Consider the following 22031-nt stretch of genomic DNA (forward strand, 5'->3'; position numbering starts at 1 on the left):
GGATAGGAAATATTGTCAGGTCAACATGCATAGGTTCCAACCTTAACTAAGGACTCTTTCCAATGCTGCAGTTATACTCATCCAACAGACTTCCTTTCATGCAGTGGAACTTCCTTTTCCTCTCCTGTCCCTCCCAGCACACCTTGCACCCTAAAAATCAGCGCCAGAGGAGTGAGTAGAGTTTTTTTTTTTCGTAGGTATAGGCAGAGCAGAAGAAACAGAAGTCCTGTTGCACCAACAGAACTCTGCTTCAGCTGCACTGAATACAACCCTATAATCCCAACATGTAGAAATATGACAATCATACATAGGAAACGGAAGGGTCTTCAGAAGTATCTGTATCTGTAACTACTAAAATTTCAGTAAATAACTCCAAGAAAGTGGAAGTATTCACCTTGTTGGCATATAAGTATTTCACCAGTTTTATCTTCTTGGTCATCCTCTGAATCTGTGAATGGAAAGGATATTTTCCCCTATACAGTGCCTTCCCTTTCACTTTTCCTGAGCTGTTTCTTTTGGCAGTTCAGTGGATATTTAAACCTTTGGTTGCCTGTTCTTGTTGTGGTGATTAATTGCTGTTTAGTCCCAGCCGCCTATTTTGGGTTTGAGACATCTATTTTTGAAGGCAGGGAGAGAGAGATTTCAAAGACTAAAATCTGCATTTTAGTTATTGCATTATTTCCCGCCTTTGAAATGCCTGCAAATTAATTCCCAACTTGCCTTTAGTTATGCTTCAAACAGAAATGCAATTTTTACCACCTCTAAAAAGTTATATTTAAAGAATTCAGTAGATGGCAGTGTAACTATACTGGATGATGTTGATTTTGCTTAGCTAAAGGATCTGGGAATTGACTTTTGCATTCAAACTTCGCATTAGTGCCATTTCTGCTGGGACTCAGTTACATTGCTAGTACTATGTGGCGACAATGCTCAGTTCTGCTTTTCAATTTTCACTGGGAAACATGGAGAATTGTTAGCAGAAGTTGTCAGGTGGCTTTTGCTGCTTCCCTGAAGCATGGAAATTGACCATCATGCTATGTTGAAGCCAGGGGACAGATTTTCCTTTGGCTTTGTTTCTGTACAACACAAAGCATATTGTTGTTGTTTAGCTGTTTAGTTGTTTAGTCGTGTCCGACTCTTCGTGACCCCCTGGACCAGAGCACGCCAGGCACTCCTGTCTTCCACTGCCTCCCGTAGTTTGGTCAAACTCATACTGGTAGCTTCGAGAACACTGTCCAACCATCTTGTCCTCTGTCGTCCCCTTCTCCTTGTGCCCTCAATCTTTCCCAACATCGGGGTCTTTCCCAGGGAGTCTTCTCTTCTCATGAGGTGGCCAAAGTATTAGAGCCTCAGCTTCAGGATCTGTCCTTCCAGTGAGCACTCAGGGCTAATTTCCCTAAGAATGGATAGGTTTGATCTTCTTGCAGTCCATGGGACTCTCAAGAGTCTCCTCCAGCACCATAATTCAAAAGCATCAATTCTTCGGCGATCAGCCTTCTTTATGGTCCAGCTCTCACTTCCATACATCACTACTGGGAAAACCATAGCTTTAACTATACAGACCTTTGTTGGCAAGGTGATGTCTCTGCTTTTTAAGATGCTGTCTAGGTTTCTCATTGCTTTCCTCCCAAGAAGCAGGCATCTTTTAATTTCGTGACTTCTGTCACCATCTGCAGTGATCATGGAGCCCAATAAAGCATAGCATAGTATTATAGATGGAGCACCTAATTGTATGCACAGTCATATGCAAACATATGTATCTTCTACACACACATAAGAACATTCAGTTCACTAAGAGACCCAACAAAGTTTGAGTTATCAACTGCATCTGATAATCAGGTTAAAGGTACTCTGAGTAGTATATATGAGATTATAACTGTTTTGGAATCATCAGGACACAGTGGTCGGGTAGAATGGAAACGAGATATGTTGATGACAATTTCAGAGGAAAAACATGTCTAGATTTGGAAGAATGTCTCATGTTCTACTGTATGTATGAATTTTAAAGAGGATTTGTGAATGACGAAAAAGCTTATGGCACCAACTGGATTAAATGACAATAATTTAAAAAGGCAGGCTTGGAAGCAATTGATATAATTAAACAATCGATGGCCTTTTAATCTTCATTTGGTGGGGGTTATGCTTATTTTTATTATGTTATATATTTTTTTGTGTTTTGATATTTTAAACTGCCCTGTGGTCCTTGGATGAAGGGCGGTATAGAAATGTAAATAATAATAATAGTAATAATAATAAGTTAAAAAATAGCTGTAGTGGTGAAAACTAGTTAAAATGTATTGTTATAGTACTGCAACATTTTTGTAGCATTGAAGAATGCTTTTGACTTCATTTTCTTGCACACGTCTAATATTTGAATAAAAGAAAAATGAATAGGAAATATAATAAAAGGTAGCAGTGGGGAACGAAAGATCAGTGCAGAAAAATATGACATTGTGATTTTCAGAAAATTCTACCCCAATTTATAATGCTCATTTTCAGGTTATAATGCTCATTTTCCTGGAAGTGGGTCCAAATCTCTTCGCCCCTACCCCGCCCATCCTGTTGATTTCTTTTTTATTAATAATTTTTTATTTGCAGATTTTATTTTGATTTCCCCCTGCTTATTTCTTGACATTGATTGGTGGTTCAGAGGCAACTAATACTCATTATTTTCCTTTCATAGAGCAATGATCTGCAGATGGAAAGAATTATCCAGAATAAAGCAACAGGTTTTTGAACCGTTGCCAAATACTTAACACAGATTGCATGTTGTGAATATGGGAGAGGTGACTTTTTGTACAATCAAGCTAATTGCATCAAATGGGGGATATTCAGAAATAGTGCACTTTTTACAATGACAAGCCTGACCATCACTTTCACCTGGAACAGAAATAGCACTGGCAAATTGTCCAGTGCTTAGACGGGGAGAAATTATAATAAATAATAACTGCAAATGAAGAGAAAGTGTAAACACTAACAAGCTGAGCTGAGCTAAGACTGAGTTAGAGAGGTATGTCCTTGCAAGCCAGGAAGCAGTTAGAATACCTGTAAGGCAGTACTTTGAAACAGTGAATGGTGCCTGTTTGTTCTGGAATGTGAGCTAAAATGCAACCCATTTTGTAACAGATGCCCTTAACATCCCAAATGTACTGTGTTGATTACTGGTGAAATGGAAATCTCTCTAGAAATATTTAATAGATGCATGGTGAGATACATACACACTTTCTTAGGGGTGGGGAAACAAACAGACAAAAAACCAGTCTTTGTTCTTGCTGTTGATCTGATGCTTTTTCTCCCCAAAATTGCTTTCCCTTTATCTTTTTGACCCCGCTTCCCAAAAAACATTGTATTATTGATCTGATTTGTCTTTATGCTCACCCAAAACAACAGAACCAAAATATATTCAATGCTAATAGGATCAATGCTGGCCCCTTGCCCCATGTTTAGTCATCTCAGGTGGGACCAGTCATTTTTAATTAATCAGAAAAGCTTCGGGGGGAAGACATTGCATTCCCACTGGGCCATTCTCAAGGAAGGACACTGCTGTATCTTATTGCAGGCTTATTGTGGACTTCTTTTCGAAATTCTTCTTTTCCAAGCCCTCTCCTGACCTGTATTTGTCAGTTAAGTGCCCCCCTCCCCTCCAAACGTTAAAAAGTTCACAAAGATCACAAAAAGCCTTGAGGAATGTTCCACCCCCGAAACCTACAAAAATAAGCTAGGCCCACCCCTAAAACAAGATACATCCCACACATAGTTTATGCCACCCAAATTACCACTGGAGAAGAGAGACCCTTTCTGAACCATCATTAATTAATCAGCCTTGATCGTCTTATCTTTTACTGATTCGAGCCCTTTTCAGATGTTATATGAACAAGGGGCAGAAGGTTAGGAATCCGCAAGCCCAGATCTCCATACATTAATTATATTGTTTTCTCCTGCTATGGAGGGTAAGACTCGAACCAAAGGCTTCAAGTTAAAAGAAGGGAGATTCCCTATGCTATCAAGATTCTTGCTTTTCTTGGGCCATGCATTTTTTCATTATCTTTCGGAATCTGCATGTTGTGAGTGGATCGCTGGACAAATATTGGAGCTGTCCCTTAATTTTGCATGTTAGCTGTAAATGGTAAAGCACACACTTTAAAGAATTTTGTTTCAATTAAATGCATATATGAGAGTGCCTTATCTCTGCTGATCTCCCTCTAATTCTGGCCTGGTTTCAGAGCACTTAACAGAGATTACAGCAAAGTCAACAGCAGCAGAGATTGCAGCAAATCTTTGGTTTCCTAGCAGGATCACCTGTAGATTCTCGGTTTCATGCTTCATTAATATTTATTAACTTTTCCAACTCATTTTAATGCTTGTGGGAAGCCCTGTGCACATATTCTTGATCCAGTTGTGAAATAATACAAGCGCCTGAAATTGTTGCAACAAACTTTTAAAGATAATTCCTGAAGCAGATGTTTCGCAAGCCGACATTTTTTTATTAAAAGAACAGTAGGAAAGAGTCTGCTCTTGCTTGTTTGGCCCTGGAGGAAATTAAAATGCATTTCTGTAATTTTGATCGTAACTTCTACAAGTGTAGATTTTAATGTTCAAAGTATGCGGTTTGCGTGAAGAAGAGGCACCTTTAGGGCTCCGCAAGCAGTTTTAAAGGACAATAAATCAAATGCCTTTGCATATTTTAGGAACACAAGTAATGTGGCAATTGTGTTATTGAATAGTTGAAGTGTTTCAGTACTTTGAAAAGTAACTATGTAATAACGATATTCCCAATATGAACAGTCTTGCAATCCTGTACACGCTTACCTGGGAGTAGGGATGTAAGAAGGCATTGTTTTCCATTCTGCGTTGTACCCATCATATGCAGCCCTGTTTCTCTTCCCCTGCAATTTCTCTTCTGCCCCAAACTGCGCTATTCATCCCTGTTGCAAGCTCACTTAGCTTAAGTAATTAATTATGTAACTCATATAAATTATATTGTTACATTATTCCACCCCATTCATTTAGATACAGAGTTAAATGCAATGCAAGTCATTCACTTGGTGTGTTTGTGTGTGCATTGACAGGTGTAATGTATAATTTGAGAACTGAGAACAACAACAGCGAATACCAAATGTATTCACTGGATTGACTTCTGTTCCAGACATCAGACCAATGAGTGAACGTGGGCAGTCTCCACACTGTTTTGTTTTCACCAGAATTGTCTGACATCCCTACCTGCGACTAAGTCCCATTGCACTCAGTGGTGCTTACTCCTGAGTAGACTTATTTAACATGAATTGGCAGGTGGTGGATCAGGATCAGGGCATTTTACACCTTGAAGCAAACTTCAAGATGGTGTCCACACTGTTCCATGTTCAGAAGTCTGTAGCTAAGGGTGATGCCTCACTTTGCCTAATGGTAAGGTAAAGGTAAAGGGACCCCTGACCATTAGGTCCAGTCATGACCGACTCTGGGGTTGCAGCGCTCATCTTGCTTTGTTGGCCAAGGGAGCCGGCGTACAGCTTCCGGGTCATGTGGCCAGCATGACTAAGCCGCTTCTGGCAAACAAGAGCAGCGCACGGAAACGCCGTTTACCTTCCCGCCAGAGCAGTAGCTATTTATTTACTTGCACTTTCGAACTGCTAGGTTGGCAGGAGCAGGAACCAAGCAATGGGAGCTCACCCCGTTACAGGGATTCAAACCACCGACCTTCTGATTGGCAAGTCCTAGACTCTGTGGTTTAACCCACAGCACCCCCCCCCCCGCGTTCCTTTGTCTAATGGTAGAGCCAGCCTTAATCAGAATCTACTTGTAGAGATCTCTGAGTGACTTAGAATCGTAGTGTTAGAAGGGACCCTGAGGATCATCTAGTCCAACCCCTCGAGTGCAGGAATATGCAGCCTTCCCATGTGGGGATAGAACCTGTGACCTTGGTATTACCAGCACCACACTCCAACCAATTGAGCTGTCCTTGAAGTAGGTCAGCAAAGTTTTCTGACGCACACTTTCTTTACAACAGTAACAACAAAATGGCAGACAACTCCCCCAGCCAAAAAACCCCCCCATACTGCTGAAATGAAGAAAGTCGTGGGGGCATAATAGCTACAGGCTGTGAGCTCATTTCAGTCCTGGTATTCAATTCCTGGGCTCTGAATTCTTTAGCCTTTTGTACTTTGGTCTCTGGAGTCTATTTTAATAAATGAGATCCTGCACACCTGACGTCTATGCAGCCCTGATGTATAGAGTGATGCTTTAGATGGCAAGTAGAAAACTTCATGATTAATTTTCCTGTGAGGGTGGGTGGGAATTCCCTACAATACGATAATCTTTACTGTCATTGCCCCATACAGAACAACGAAGTTGAAAAAATCTACACCAGACATTCAAAAACCAACAAGCCTGCTATCCCAGCTATCCCAGCCTGGTTAGTCCCCTAAAAACTCTGATACCCCATAATTAAATACAATATACTCCCATAAAGACTACCTTACACTGTGTTTAAAACCAAAATCGCAAAACCAAAATCGCATTTGGATAGAAACTGTTTCTCAGGTGGCTAGTCAGGTGGCTAGAGAGCCAGTGTGGTGTGGCGGTTAAGAGCGGTGGACTCGTAATCTGGGGAACCGAGTTCGTGTCCCCGCTCCTCCACATGCAGCTGCTGGGTAACCTTGGGCCAGCCACACTTCTCTGAAGTCTCTCAGCCACACTCACAGAGTGTTTGTTGTGGGGGAGGAAGGGAAAGGAGAATGTTAGCCGCTTTGAGACTCCTGAAGGGGAGTGAAAGGCGGGATATCAAATCCAAACTCTTCTCTTCTTCTAGTCCTAGTCTTTATAACCCTGTGCCTTCTTCCAGAAGGCAGAAGCTGAAAGAGATCATTTCCGGGGTGTGCACTATCCTGCACTATCTCTGCAGCTTTCTTATGATATCTGGAAGCATAGATTTGATCCAAGGTGGGAAGAGTGCACCCCTACATTCCCTACACACACACTTTAGGGAGAACTGGAAGCCAGAAACCTTCTCTCTGACATTCTAGTTTTCCATTTAATCCAGTATGCTGTTCTCCCCGTGGTGAGTCCAAAAGCAGGACATTAGCACGACAGCATCTCTCCCCTCCCCCTTTGTGTCTCCCAGCTATCTAAGTTGGTAGCCATCCCTACAACGTGGTCCATAGTTTAAAGCAGACACTGGTGCCAGGAACACCATGTGGATAACCTCTTCCCAAATGCCCAGCATCACATTAAAAAGAGCTGAAAAAGGTCACAGACAAGGGAATTCTGGACTTTTGCTCAGTATTTAACTTGATAAAAGATTTTCGGTTTAAAAGCCATGTTGAATAGAACCGTAGCTGGATCAAATCTAATGTACAAAGGCATTTTAAATATGTTCCATTCTGGGGAAGAGGCTAATAACATCTGACTGATGGAGGCAGGCGAAAACATCACACCCTGCAGGAGGGTGAGAGCAGGTTTAAAACAGTAGGAATAACATAAATGTTTAATTACAATGAACAAAATATTGACTTAATGATTGCAATGGCATGCTGCTATGTTTGAGTAATTACTCCTGAACGGTTACCCAAACCTCTTTATTGCAATCATTTTTGTTTATGGGAAGGACATAAAAATCCCAGTCAGGAAGAGAAGACTCAAAATGTTCACACAAATCAAATTGTTTTAGTCAGGGGTGGGGACTTGTAAAACTACTGATTAATATTAAATGGCCAGCAAAAATGGCAACTCTGCAACTTCTTCATTGAACAGAAGGGTTTGAAATTCCCTTAAAGGCAGCAGATATGATTTCCCATTAGAAAGAGAAAGCACAAAAAAATGTGTTCTTATGTAGCTCCCATTGGGCAGGAGAAGTTTCTGGTGTTTGCCCTCACAAGCCTATGGTCATACAAGTGTGCTGCCCTCCTGGACAGTTCACCCCACATTACTATCATGTGTGAAGTATAAAACTTGTTAGCTATAGGGCAGGCTTCCTCAACCTCGGCCCTCCAGATGTTTTGAGACTACAATTCCCATCATCCCTGACCACTGGTCCTGCTAGCTAGGGTTCATGGAAGTTGGAGGCCAAAAGCATATGGAGGGCCAAAGTTGAGGGAACCTGCTACAGGGGATCATTAGATACAAGTAGTTTCAACATCACTCTTCTAAAATAAGAAGTGCTCTTGAATTTTTTTCCTAAAATGAAAATGGATGTTGTCAGGGGCTCAGGAGCAGAGGCACAGGGAAGATGGGAGATGGAGAGCGAGGGGGAGGAATACGAGGGCAGTGTAGGAGGAGACAGTGGTCCGAGGGCTTCCATGAGCCTCTCCAGCGAATCGGAAGATTCACAGAAGGGAGCGCCAGTGGCCAGGGGTAGGGGGGTCCCAAGGGGAACGCCCCAGGAGCAAGGGGGGAGCAGGGACTCCCAGAGTAGTAGTTGGAAATCAGGACCAGCTTCCCCACCAGAGCAGAGTGGGGGGGAAGGGTCCCAGGCATCGGGACCAGTACTTCCCCCACCAGGGAGAGAAGACGAGGCAGAGTCTACCACGCCTCCCTCGGAGAGTCGTACAACGGAGGGGGGGGTCAGATCCGGCTAGTGTCCCAGAAGAGGGAAGCAGTGACAGAAGTAGTGTAACGGTTAGGAGAAAGGTCACTGGGTTGGCGCGAGAGGCAAGTTCAAATGTACAGGAGCGCGGGACAGCAGAGAGTGAGGATTGGGAACCGGGTCCTAAAGCACGCCGGAGGCAGGGGGAGGAGCTAAGCGACTCAGCGTCGGAAGAGTCTAGGAAGGGCAATGCCCCAGAGGGCAGGAGGACCCAGAGGAGGAGAGAACAGCGCAGAAGGTGGAGCAGGGCTAGGATCTTAAACTGGTGCGGAAGGGGAAGTGATTCAGATAGGACTTCGCCGATCTAGAGTCTAGACGTAGGGTTGCACGCTCTGGCTTTAAAATGGAAATTATACTTCAATAAAGACTTTTGTACATAATATCAGCCTGGCATTGGTCCTCTGTGAGCTGGGACCTAGAGGCAGCCCTGACAGACGTCATTTTGGAAGGTCCTGTTGAGGTGAAAGATCTGCAAGAATCTCTAAGGGAAGTGTAAAAAATAAATGAATCCTAATGTGAGTAGCAACATCTCCCCGTTTCCCCATACTCACTTTTAAGCATTGTTGCCAAATGTATCCTAAAGCAAAATGTGAGGAGTCACTGAGAATGTGGAAACATCATGAAGAACTTGAAAGGGAAGAATCTGTCAGATTAGCAACATTTCTCAGTGGTTTTTAAACGTCTCCAAATGCAACTTCAGGGGAAATTTGGTTTGAACCGCTGACAAGAGAAGCCTCTGCTAATAGGAGTGCCTCTCAACTCAGGTTGATTTCTGGACTGAGCTCTGTGTGTGTGGAGAAACTCCTCTCGTTTCTATGCATTTGTTTCTTCAGAAGAAAGGTGGGCACAAGGTGGTGTATATTTTTTGCAGGACAAGGCATCGGACTTCCCATATCCCAACCCATATAAATAAGAGACCAATAAGACTGGGTTTTGGGTCAAAACAGGCCACAACTTTATTGAATACAGATGTAAGAGGTTTGGCTTGGGCATGGGGCAATCTAGATACTTCTGGCCTGCCTGCCAGAAGTGATGCATAGTCAATCCAGGCGAGGGTTCCTAAGACTTACATCGAATAGGGTAACCCCCACAGGGACTGCCGTCTGGGGGAGTGCCTTCGGCCCTGGCCCCCCTCGGCATGTGGACATGGCCACTCCCCCCGGATCCCTTTAACGGGATACCCCAGCGTTTGGAGGGGCAGGCGGAGACTACAACCTCCCCTCCATCCAAAACAAGGGTGACCCCCATAGCCACAGCAAAGTCATTGCCTATCAGTGTAAACTGAGGGTGGGTGGGATGGGGGAAAACCCGGCGCAGGAACAAACAGGCTGTGTCCCAGGTGTTGACTGCTTAAATGGGCAGGGGGCGGATCTGAGGGAAGCCCACAATCGGCTCCATTGGCTCCGCCCCTGACTCCGCCCATGTCCTAGCCTGCATCCCCATTCGCCAATGCAGGGCGCAGGCTAAGATCCGGCTCCTGATAGGCTTATGCCCCCTCCATCTATCAGGAAGGGCACTGCCATTTGAATTCCACCATCGTGGCCCCAGTGAAGCCTCTTCCGTCCAGCAGCGCTGCTGCACCAAGAGGGGTGAGCGGACTTACCTCACCCAATTTATCCTCACAGCAACTCTGTAACATACATTAGGTTGGGAGATGGTACGATTCATGGCTGAGGGAGTTGTGTTTAGCAGCAACTTGGTGGAATTGTGCATTGTGGTGTAGGAGGTAAGCCTCTTGCTAACCAATTATTTGCTGGCCTAAGAAATCTGAGGATTAGCTGTAAGTACAGATCTTAATAATACAACCTGCTCACAGGGAAAGAAACAACAACTGTTCTTGTTGCTGTACCAGCTATTGTCCTGACACTACTGTTGTTGCCAACCCCCTCCGCCACTTTTCACGCTAGCAACCACAACCATCCATTATTATTTTTTCTGAACACCACCACACATATGCAAACACAATGACCATATATATCGTATTTGCACATGCATGTGAAATTAAAAAGGCAATGAACAGCAGTTTGGTCAGGGGTCCCTTTACCTTTACCTTTAAAGTGCCCTGGATGGTTAGGTCCAGTGAAAGGCACCTATGCTGTGCTCATCTCGCTTTTCAGGCCGAGGAAGCTGCCATTTGCCCACAGACAGCTTTCCGGGTCAGAGGCGGAAGGGGGAAGGGGGAAATAGATACTGTGGATCCCTCAGACCAAACACCAACCCAGATATCTGTTCCCATGCACACAGTGGCGTAGCGTGGGGGGTGCGGGGGGGCCGGCCGCACCGGGCACATCATCTGGGGGTTAGGGTTAGGGGGTGCAAATCCACGGGTTTGGGGGCGCTAATCCACGGGTTAGGGGGCACAAATTACTTGCCTTGCCCCGGGTGCTGACAACCCACGCTACGCCACTGCATGCACATCTGTACAAGGTATTGTACCATCCAATCCTCCCTCAAGTCCCATTCAAGTTACAGTGGTGCCCCGCAAGACGAATGCCTCGTAAGATGAAAAACCCGCTAGACGAAAGGGTTTTCCGTTTTTCGAGGCGCTTTGCAAGACGAATTTCCCTATGGGCTTGCTTCGCAAGACGAAAACGTCTTGCGAGTCTTGCGAGTTTTTTCCCTTTCCCCCCCTTTTTCTAAGCTGCTAATAGCCACTAACAGGGATGCTTCGCAAGACGAAAAAACCGCTAGACAAAGAGACTCGCGGAACAGATTATTTTCGTCTTGCAAGGCACCACTGTACTGGAACACCAGTACAAAAAATTCATCTTAAGGACTTTGCAAATTGTGATGCGTGTGTATCAGAAATGCACTCTTCACAAAGTTTTCTTTTTCACTTGCAGATGGGCTTCTTCCGCAGGAAATACAAAGAGATCATTGAGGCTGAGAAGAACAGGCAAGAGAATGAAGACAGCTGGGACTGGGTGCAGAAAAGTCAGTAAGCTTCTGGAGGGGAACCTTGAAAGCCCGTTCATGTGATACACACTCGCTACCCTATTGATCCTGCTCTTGTATCTTCCATATGTGGAAGAAGGAATCTTCTCCAGATTTTTCGGAGGCTCTGTTGACGCTGTTGTTCATCATCATCTTAAGCTAGGGAATGTATTCTGAGGCAACCACTGCAGGCATGTCAGGTGACTGGAGCAATTTGTACTTCCTGGAAGAGATGAACCTTGATAACTGAGCTGCAGTGCAGAACAATATTTATGAATCCAACATTTGTGGTATATACCCTCAGGGGAAGACTGTTGCCTAAAAAAAGTATTTTTTATAAATATAAGCTTTTTATACTGATTTTGACTTTTTATATATTTGTATCAATGTTTTATGTTTTCTATTGAATAGCTTTATATATATATATAGTTCACTAACAGTGCAGTCTTGTACACGTCTACTTACAAGTAAGTCCCATTGAATTCAATGGGACTTCCCTCCAGGTAAGCGGGTATAGGACCGCAGCTTAAAGCACTGATATCCAGCCGAAGTCTTGGACATGCATATATCATCCATACTGTACATTTGAACTTCAGTGCAGAAGAGGCAAGCAAATGAAACGAGATGCACCCTACGGACGCAATCCACTAGCCTTGGTGATGTTGTATATAAAGCCTTCAGTGGCACTAAGCCAAAATCCTTTCATTAAAAAGGTGGGGGGGGGGAGGGAAGGAAAATATTTGAGTTGGGAGCTAAAGAACCATAAATGCTGCTCACATTGGATTTTGTGTGTGTGTGTGATTCTGCTTTTCAGGGATCGGTCTATAAAGTATGTCACATTCTGGTTTTGTTTTGAAAATACACCACCCTTTTAAATCTCCCTTCCCACTTGGATGCAGATATGTCACGCCATCCTTCCCTAGGAGACCCTTTTCTAAAATAAGAAGCAGCCCTTTTACAATTCCCAGAACAACCCCCCAGCAGTGTTTTTAGGTAGGACCTGAGTGGTACCATTTCTTTGCACTTCAAGCATGGCTTGGGTAGCGAGTGACGCACCAAACTGAATACCGCTTGATTGACAGCCCCTCCTGGTTTTGCAGTCTCAGGCAGGCAGCATGGACAGGAGGCATCCTGAAACTTTGTTGACAGCTTCTGAGCTGTGCTTAGTATAAGAGGGTTGAATATAGAGCCTGCCTGATGTGTAAGGGCAGGATTCAGGTTGACAAATTCAGAAATTCCATTTAGAATAAAATAAGAAACTTTTTTCTTCTTTTTTTGCAATTTCCTTCCCTTAAATGGTTGGTCTATTATTATTTTTTTAAATGTACCATCCTCTGTCTAGATCAAAGATAAAGGAAAATGAGAGGTCATGGGAAAAGAAGGCATGGGTTGAGGGATGTGAAGAAACTGTATTTAATGGCAGAGTATGGGGAAGGGCGAGGGACATGGGTGGTGCTGTGGGTTAAACCACAGAGCCTAGGACTTGCCGATCAGAAGGTTGGCGGTTCGAATCCCCGTGATGGAGTGAGCTCCCTTTGCTTGGTCCCTGCTCCTGCCAACCTAGCAGTTCGAAAGCACGGCAAAGTGCAAGTAGATAAATAGGTACCGCTCCGGCGGGAAGGTAAACGGCATTTCCGTGCACTGCTCTGGATCGCCAGAATGCTGGCCACTTGACCTGGAAGCTGTACGCCGGCTCCCTCGGCCAATAAAGTGAGATGAGCGCCGCAACCCCAGAGTTGGCCATGACTGGACCTAATGGTCAGGGGTCCCTTTACTTTTATGGGGAAGGGCAGAGATGCTCAGTTGTGGAACATCTGTCCCGCATGCCTAAAATCCTAGGTTCAGTCCCTGGTATCTCCATGTAACTGTCAGGAGTGCCCCTGTCCGAAACTCTGGAGAGCTGCTTCTGTTCATTGAAGATTAGTCAGATGGGCCAATGGTCTGGTTCCTATGTTCCTCAAATGGATGCTGTAACAGTACAATTCTGTACATGTCTACTCAGAACAGGGGCGGCTCATCCCATTTCACCACTTTAGGCAAAACGGGGAGGTGCTGCGCCCGCTCCACTGCCCCTCTGCCCAAACCTCACTTATGAGGGTTGCAGGGCGGCAGCTTCTGGCAAATCTCGCAAGAACTAATGGACTTCTTGCGAGATTGCTTGTAAGTTTCATGAGATCTTGCAAGATCTTGCTGGAAGCTGCTGTTTCTCCTCCCTTCTCTAGCAGCAGGGATGGGCAGCTGCCTCAGTCTGCTTCATGGCCGGGCCAGCCCTGACCCACACATCCCATGGAGTTCAATGGGGATTACTGCCAGCTGCCTGGTTCTAGGACTGCAGCCTAAATGATTGGGCTGCATGTCTATCAAAATCACTTTGCTCCCCCCTCTCAATGTGTGGCATGCTTTATAGATGACAAACTATTCCTTGCAACCAAATGACAGGGACTGTCGCTCATTTCGGCTTCTATGTACCCTTGTTCGTAGGGCATATTGCACTGAAGAAAGCAGCAATGAATGTCTTCCTTTGGCTACCCTGACTTCACTGATATGTAGTCCTTTGTCAATGGGAAGGAACTGGGGAGTCAAGATCTTATAAATATAAACAAAAGAAACTCCCATTATCTAATGCCTGGTTATTTTATGATTGTTTATCTGTCACTTTCCCTGTTGCCATCTATCTTTTGTTTTGTTCTTGTGACTGCTGTCCAAGGTCAGATCAGAAACCTATGCTTAGATAAAGAAATATTCCCATGGTTCAGCTGAGATTTATAACAAAATCCAGCAGTTTACACATTGGACCTCACTGGTTATCAGTAAGGTTTTGTTAGCAGAATTTGCTGCATGTCCCTCAATGTAAATAAGGCTAGATTAAGATTGGGCATACACTGGCAATAGAAATTTTCATCAGGTTTGTTGACAAATTACAATAGCAGGTAGTGGTGTTTAGCACCAGGAAACAGGTATTTATGTTTAGCGCATTAATTCATCTTTCATAATGTTTAAAACAATCACACGTTACATTAAGATGGGATATGTATTAACTTCAGGTGCCTTTCTTGGTAAAACAAAAATCTGCTTTTTGATAATGATTCTTTAACATGTTTTCTTGCAGCTCCTAATGGATTATAGCATGGTGAATTCTTAAGTGACTGTTGGGAATAGCTCAGTCCTCACTTTGGGGTTGTACTGTCTTAATGTCATTTGGGAATGAGATTGCCTGAAACAATATACACATATCTATACAGTGTAAATTTCAGAGTTTTATGGAACCTCGTGGAAGAGTAGGCCAGTTTTCAAGTAACTGCCATGACTTTCTGAATGCCTTTCTATGTTTAGCCGAGGTGGCACTGCCAAACGCATGAGGCTGACCATAGCTCATCTACTCCAGCAAGTTCTAGGAGTGACTTATCAAGAAGGCCGGTGGGGTTCTTTCCAAACCCTCCTACCTGAGTTCCTTTGTGCTGGAGCTTGACAGCTGTGATCTTTTGAACCTGTGGCTTTTTCCATGCCAGGTATGTTCTCTGCCTCTGAGGTCTGTACCATTTAACAATGACACGTCAGAATTAGCTCTTCAGTTGAAACCTGCATCGGGTTTTACATAGCCAACCACGTAGTCGTGCGCATTCAGTTGGTTGCAGCTTCTTCGTACTGTCTGAAGGGAAATGCAGGCTGTGTCTGGCGACCTCTTTGGATGTTACAAAGAATGTGCAAATGGCTATGAGTTCAACTGTGGTACTTTTACAGTGTACCGCAAGGTGGCATCCTGGCCTTAGGACTCAGGAGCAAGACTAGCTTGAATGTGCTCTTTGCATATCAGTGGCCGTCATGCCTCTCATTCCACTTGTAAGAAGCATGTGGAATCCTTATTCCGCCCACAATTTTTTGCTCCGGAGCTTTCCCTGCTCTTTAAAGCTCAATCAGAGCAAACAGCAATCCACAGAAGACACAAATTGCTCCAATTCAGCTTTAATTCTTTGTATTGTTGCTAATTTCCACCAGCCCAGACTTTCAGTTTGTGAGCTTTCACTTTGTATCATCAATTATGCAGACAAACATTGTGACATTATTAATAATAAGTTTAAAAAGATTAAGAGCACCTCCAACATCCAATTACACAGTGTCTCTTTGATGATTTCCATATACTAACAAACCATAGACATGAGGAGGAAATTAAAACCATGATAGTTCCCAAAGAAAACTCACACAAAACCACAGATTTATTTGCCATTACAATATTTTTTTGTACAGTCTGAAGGTTTTCTCAATGATTGTAACATGAATTCCTGAGTAGATAACCAATATAGTTTTTAATGTGGAATAAACCATTGCTTCAAAATCAGCCTGCTATGGAAGGGATTTGCTAAGTGACTCAGGAAGTAAAATAAGACTGCTTCAATATAGCAAAGTTATACCTCAGCACATTGAAAGAAACAGCTATACAATACCACAGGTTGCCCCTTCAAACCACCAGCTGGTCTTGTTAATGGACAAATATCAATATTGACAAATTAAATTGGTATATTAAAGAATAGCCTTCAGTTGCACTATTATATGTAAGAATTAGATCAAATTTTATCCTGGTGGGATCCTACTGATTTGATTGTTTATGGGCCAGGAGAGGATTTGGTTCCACATATTTGCTTATTTTCACAAGCTGAGAGACATGCTGAAATATTATTAATATTATTAGCCTATGTGTCATAAAAAGTAACAATCAAGCACAGAAATGTTTGCATTCTGTTTTCTGCACTTTCTCTGCAAATCTTCAGAATTTGTCCCCAAAGGCCAAAACAAGGTCTCTGTAAAAACAACAGCAACAATTAATTAAAACATAGACAACGTGCTGCCCTTCTGTGGCACCCAAAATTAGCTCCTTGAGCTGCCCATCTCACATTGCCCAATGTCGATAGCCAGGGATGATGGACTTTATAGTCCAAAATATCCACAGGGCACCAGGTTATTTCAGCACCCCTCCCTCAAAAACTAGAATTTGGCTGGATTATCGATTATATCTAAGGACGAAAAAACACATATCTTCAGCTATGTGTAGTTTATCTGTGATCTGTTGGCTTTTGGTTTGTGTTTACAAATGGCTGCAATCTAATGCAGAAAACTGGTGTGGAAGTACCTTCCTCTTTTATTGTGCAGGGCAGAAAGGTGTGTGTGTGTGTAAAATACGTGTAGGGTAGCCACTTATGCATTGCCAAAAATGAGCATAAAAGAAGACACAGGTGTTCATATATATATGCATGCACAGAGAAAGAGAGTGTGTGCAAATTTAGAAATTATTACAGTAACTCAAATAGAAATACATCTCACCATAGCAAGGAAGATTGTGACAGGTGACCTGTGAGTCTGCTCAGTCCGCTGTCCAAGTGCCAACTGTTGACAGACAACTTCAAGACCACCTCCCCCCGCTCTCCCTTCTTAACTTCCTTTATTTTTAAACAGGGCTTGGACTGACAGCCCTTCAAACAGAGGGCAATCCTCTGTACAGTTGGCCATGTGGCCACCCTAATTCTGTCTGTACATATTTTATAGTGGTTGGTCTGAAGCGAGGGGTTAGAAACCTCACCCACCCATGCCAGTCTTCTACTATAGATTGCAGCTTTTGTGGCTGCATTTTGGCAATTACATGTGACTGAGTAGCACAGGTAGTTTGGCCATGTGAAAAAAGAGGGGAGGGAAATTCACCAGCACTGCATTGAGTTTGTTAGATATTTTATAGCTCAGAGGCCACAAACCGTTTTCTATGTTGCCTTTTTATGGCTCTCGCTTTTGGTTTCTTTGCAATTCTACTGTGATTGCTTTTTAGTTCCAGTTATAAAAGAAAATATTAGATTTTACAGTGGTATCCACCCAGATATTTCAAAGAATAAATACTTTCAGCGTTTTTTAAACCTTTCACAGTTATATTTATTATTATCAAGAATCAATTGATTTTAATTAACACCAGTAATGTAAACAGATGCCATGCGATGGCATAGTGTCTTTCAAGTAAGCACAAATGTGTGAACTGTGTGTGTGTGTGTGTGTGTAAGTGTGTAGAGAGTGGCTTTATGGGTTCCAGATCAGTACAAATTTTGCAGACAAGAATCAAACCATGACTTCAGGGTTTTTAAGTTAATGGAAGCTAAATGATGATCTGTGCCTTGCTTCCTTGTGGCTCGTTCTGCAATCTATAAAGTACTAGGTGACACAGCAAATATTTTCTGATGTTACCCTGCAATTGAAGAAATATGCAATTTATAGTTCGATTGTAAGTTTGTACCTTTCTAAGTCCTTCCAACACTCCCATTACAAATCCCTTCCAAAATGTATTAAGAAACTCAAGTCATTGTTGGTTGATATCAATGTTATGCATACTTAGAGTAAACCCATTTAAAAGAGTTCACCCAAGTAAGTAAATTTCATTGATCTCAATTAGTCAGCTCAGTGTATGTCTAACCACATATCACCCATTATCTCCAAATCCCATAGCTGAACAAGAAATCGGTGGACACTAAATTTTCCTATGATTAATGCACTCCTTAATCCTTACTTAATGGAGCTTTTAGTAGTTTTGTTATATATGTTTATTCTGTGATACACATACAGTTGTTGGTTATCTGTGACACCAGAATAGCATTCCATCCTCATTCCACAATTTCAGAATACGGCCATCAAAATACACAATGCATTCATTCTCATATTGAAGTCCTCATCTTCTGTTTTTCATGGAAGTGCTCTTAAAAAAATAATTCTCCCAAGAATAGTTAGATCGAACTGCTTTTGGTGGTTCAAACCATATAATCCAATGTCTGGTCTGCCACCACTATGTGGCAGACCTTAATGACCTTAATGACCTTAATGACCCAAGTGACCTTAATGAAATGTGGATTTTGTTTTTCTATTTAAAGTGTGACTTGAAGCTAATTAAAATGCTCGGGAAACATCACATGGCATGTCTGGACAGGCTCTTGGTAGGTTTGAATTCCCCACTTCATGTTAGCAATCATTGCCCTGCACATAAAAACCTAGCATGTCAGGAAGAAACAGTTTAGCATAGATTTTTATGTGAACGAGCATTGTAAATTGCAGTCCCCTACATGCGGTTTGAACTGAAGAGCTATGTTCCAGGAAGAACTCCTCTATGTGCTTTTTCTGCTTATTGATGGGCTTCTCAGTAGTACCATATTTTTACCAATTCTGGTAAAAATTCTGCACATTCTGTACTAGATGGGAAGGTTTGTTGTTGTTGTTTAGTCGTTTAGTCGTGTCCGACTCTTTGTGACCCCATGGACCAGAGCACGCCAGGCACTCCTGTCTTCCACTGCCTCCCGCAGTTTGGTCAAACTCATGTTGGTAGCTTCGAGAACACTGTCCAACCGTCTCATCCTCTGTCGTCCCCTTCTCCTTGTGCCCTCCATCTTTCCCAACATCAGTGTCAGATGGGAAGGTATTAATATTTAACTAATACAAGCTGCAAGGGGGGGGGAAGGTTTCACAGGTTGATTTTGTGCCTTCATTTATGGCCAATTCTTGGTGGTGCAGCACATAGCAGAGAGGACATGCGAAGTGTCAAAGCCTTGGAGCACATGTTTGAATATAAAGGTAGCCATTGTACCATTTTCACTCACTCGCTAAACATTTCACTCCAACTGTAAAATTGTTTTGATGGATTTATTTGGGCCGAAGCATATGTTGTCTTGTTATTATCATTGTCACCTGTATTTACCGACTGTGTGTTCACTTCTATTTTAATACACTTGCACTGTTTTGGAAATTTCAGGTTTTAAAAAAGAGAGAGATAGAAACTTTTGGTGAATAATAAAAATGCCTGCAAAAAGTATTGTAGTAAGTTGAATGTTGTGTAACTTTGCCAATCAGCACACAGAAACACACTCAGGAAATATCAGATTTCTGTATGGAAAGTAGAGCCCAAGGAGTCCTCATTTCAGAAGAAGGATTTTTCTGAGAGAAGTGAAGCGGCAGCCAAACTAATTGGTCGAAGCATTAAGGTCAGTTAATACCTTTCCTGTTATGGTGAAGGGCATGCTGATCAAATTTGCAGATGACACCAAACTGGGAGGGGTGGCTAACACCCCAGAGGACAGGATCACACTTCAAAACGACCTTGACAGATTAGAGAACTGGGCCAAAACAAACAAGATGAATTTTAATAGGGAGAAATGTAAAGTATTGCACTTGGGCAAAAAAAATGAGAGGCACAAATACAAGATGGGTGACACCTGGCTTGAGAGCAGTACATGTGAAAAGGATCTAGGAGTCTTGGTTGACCACAAACTTGACATGAGCCAACAGTGTGACGCGGCAGCTAAAAAAGCCAATGCAATTCTGGGCTGCATCAATAGGAGTATAGCATCTAGATCAAGGGAAGTAATAGTGCCACTGTATTCTGCTCTGGTCAGACCTCACCTGGAGTACTGTGTCCAGTTCTGGGCACCACAGTTCAAGAAGGACACTGACAAACTGGAACGTGTCCAGAGGAGGGCAACCAAAATGGTCAAAGGCCTGGAAACGATGCCTTATGAGGAACGGCTAAGGGAGCTGGGCATGTTTAGCCTGGAGAAGAGGAGGTTAAGGGGTGATATGATAGCCATGTTCAAATATATAAAAGGATGTCACATAGAGGAGGGAGAAAGGTTGTTTTCTGCTGCTCCAGAGAAGCGGACACGGAGCAATGGTTCCAAACTACAAGAAGAAGATTCCACCTAAACATTAGGAAGAACTTCCTGACAGTAAGAGCTGTTCGACAGTGGAATTTGCTGCCCAGGAGTGTGGTGGAGTCTCCTTCTTTGGAGGTCTTTAAGCAGAGGCTTGACAACCATATGTCAGGAGTGCTCTGATGGTGTTTCCTGCTTGGCAGGGGGTTGGACTCAATGGCCCTTGTGGTCTCTTCCAACTCTATGATTCTAATAATCATAATAATCTTATTTCCTCAGCCACTCTGCACGGCTCCCAACAGAACACTAAAAACAGCATAAAACTTCAAACATTAAAAGCTTCCCTAAACAGGGCTGCCTTCAGATGTCTTCAGTACGTTTCCGAGCACGATTCAAAGTGTTGGTGCTGACCTTTAAAGCCCTAAACGGCCTCGGTCCTGTATACCTGAAGGAGCGTCTCCACCCCCATCGTTCAGCCCGGACACTGAGATCCAGCGCCGAGGGCCTTCTGGCGGTTCCCTCATTGCGAGATGTGAGGCTACAGGGAACCAGACAGAGGGCCTTCTCGGTAGTGGCGCCCGCCCTGTGGAACGCCCTCCCATCAGATGTCAAAGAGATAAAGAATTACCTGACGTTCAGAAGACATCTTAAGGCAGCCCTGTTCAGGGATGTTTTTAATATGTAATGCTGTATTGTTTTTAATACTGATTGGGAGCCGCCCAGAGTGGCTGGGGAAACTCAGCCAGATGGGCGGGGTATAAATAATAAATTATTATTATTATTATTATTATTATTATTATTATTATTATTATTCTAAAAGTCAGATAGTTGTTTATTTCCTTGCATCTGATGGCAGGGCATTCCACATGGTGGGCGCCACTACCCTGCGAGAAGGGGGGGGGGGGTTACAGGGAACCAGCAGAAGACCCTCGGAGGAGGACTTCAGTGTCCAGGCAGAATGATGGGGGTGGAGACGCTTCTTCAGGTATACTGGGCCGAGGCCATTTAGGGCTTTAAAGGTCAGCACCAACACTTTGAATTGTGCTCGGAAACATATTGGGAGCCAATGAAGGTCTTTCAGGACTGGTGTAATATGGTCTCGGCGGCCGCTCCCAGTCACTAGTCTAGCTGCCGCATTCTGGATTAGTTGTAGTTTCCAGGTCACCTTCAAAGGTAGCCCTACGTAGAGCGCATTGCAGTAGTCCAAGTGGGAGATAACTAGAGCATGCACCACTCTGGCAAGAAAGTCCACAGGCAGGGAGGGTCTCAGCCTGCGTACCAGATAGAGCTGGTAGACAGCTGCCCTGGACACAGATTTGACCTGTGCCTCCATGGACAGCTGTGAGTCCAGAATGACTCCCAGGCTGCGCACCTGGTCTTTTAGGGGCACAGTTACCCCATTCAGGACCACGGAGTACTCCATACTCACCCGCCCCCTGTCCCCTCCCCAAAACAGTACTTCTGTCTTGTCAGGATTCAGACTGAATCTGTAAGCTGCCATCCATCCTCCAACCACCTCCAGACACAAACCCAGGAATGCCATTCCTCTTTCAAAGCACGAGACTTGAGAGATACTTGTGGGACACACCATCCCGGAGCAAAGGAAGGCACTGCACATTTGTGTTGTCTCCCAAATAAAACTGAAGCAAACGACATTTTTCAGAAACATGTTCAGCAGGGTTGAAAAACACTTTGCTTCCCCTTATCATTCTATTTTTCTACATACAGTGGTACCTCGGGTTAAGTACTTAATTCGTTCCGGAGGTCCGTACTTAACCTGAAACCGTTCTTAACCTGAAGCACCACTTTAGCTAATGGGGCCTCCTGCTGCTGCCGCTCTGCCGGAGCACAATTTC

The 22031-nt window shown here is 43.6% G+C and overlaps 1 protein-coding gene across 1 annotated transcript in view; it reads left to right on the forward strand.

Moving 5' to 3' along the window:
- The window catches only part of ITGA9 (integrin subunit alpha 9), a 241922-nt gene extending 229138 nt beyond the window's left edge, over positions 1-12784 (forward strand). The window contains exon 28 of the mRNA XM_081834755.1: positions 11422-12784. Within this exon, the coding sequence (XP_081690881.1) occupies positions 11422-11520 (99 nt within the window). The 3' untranslated portion in view covers positions 11521-12784. The remainder of the gene's footprint in view (positions 1-11421) is intronic.
- The last annotated feature ends 9247 nt before the right edge of the window (positions 12785-22031 follow it).

Source organism: Podarcis erhardii (genome assembly GCF_964252035.2).
Source record: "Podarcis erhardii genome assembly, chromosome: 12".
In the NCBI taxonomy this organism is placed as follows: domain Eukaryota; kingdom Metazoa; phylum Chordata; class Lepidosauria; order Squamata; family Lacertidae; genus Podarcis; species Podarcis erhardii.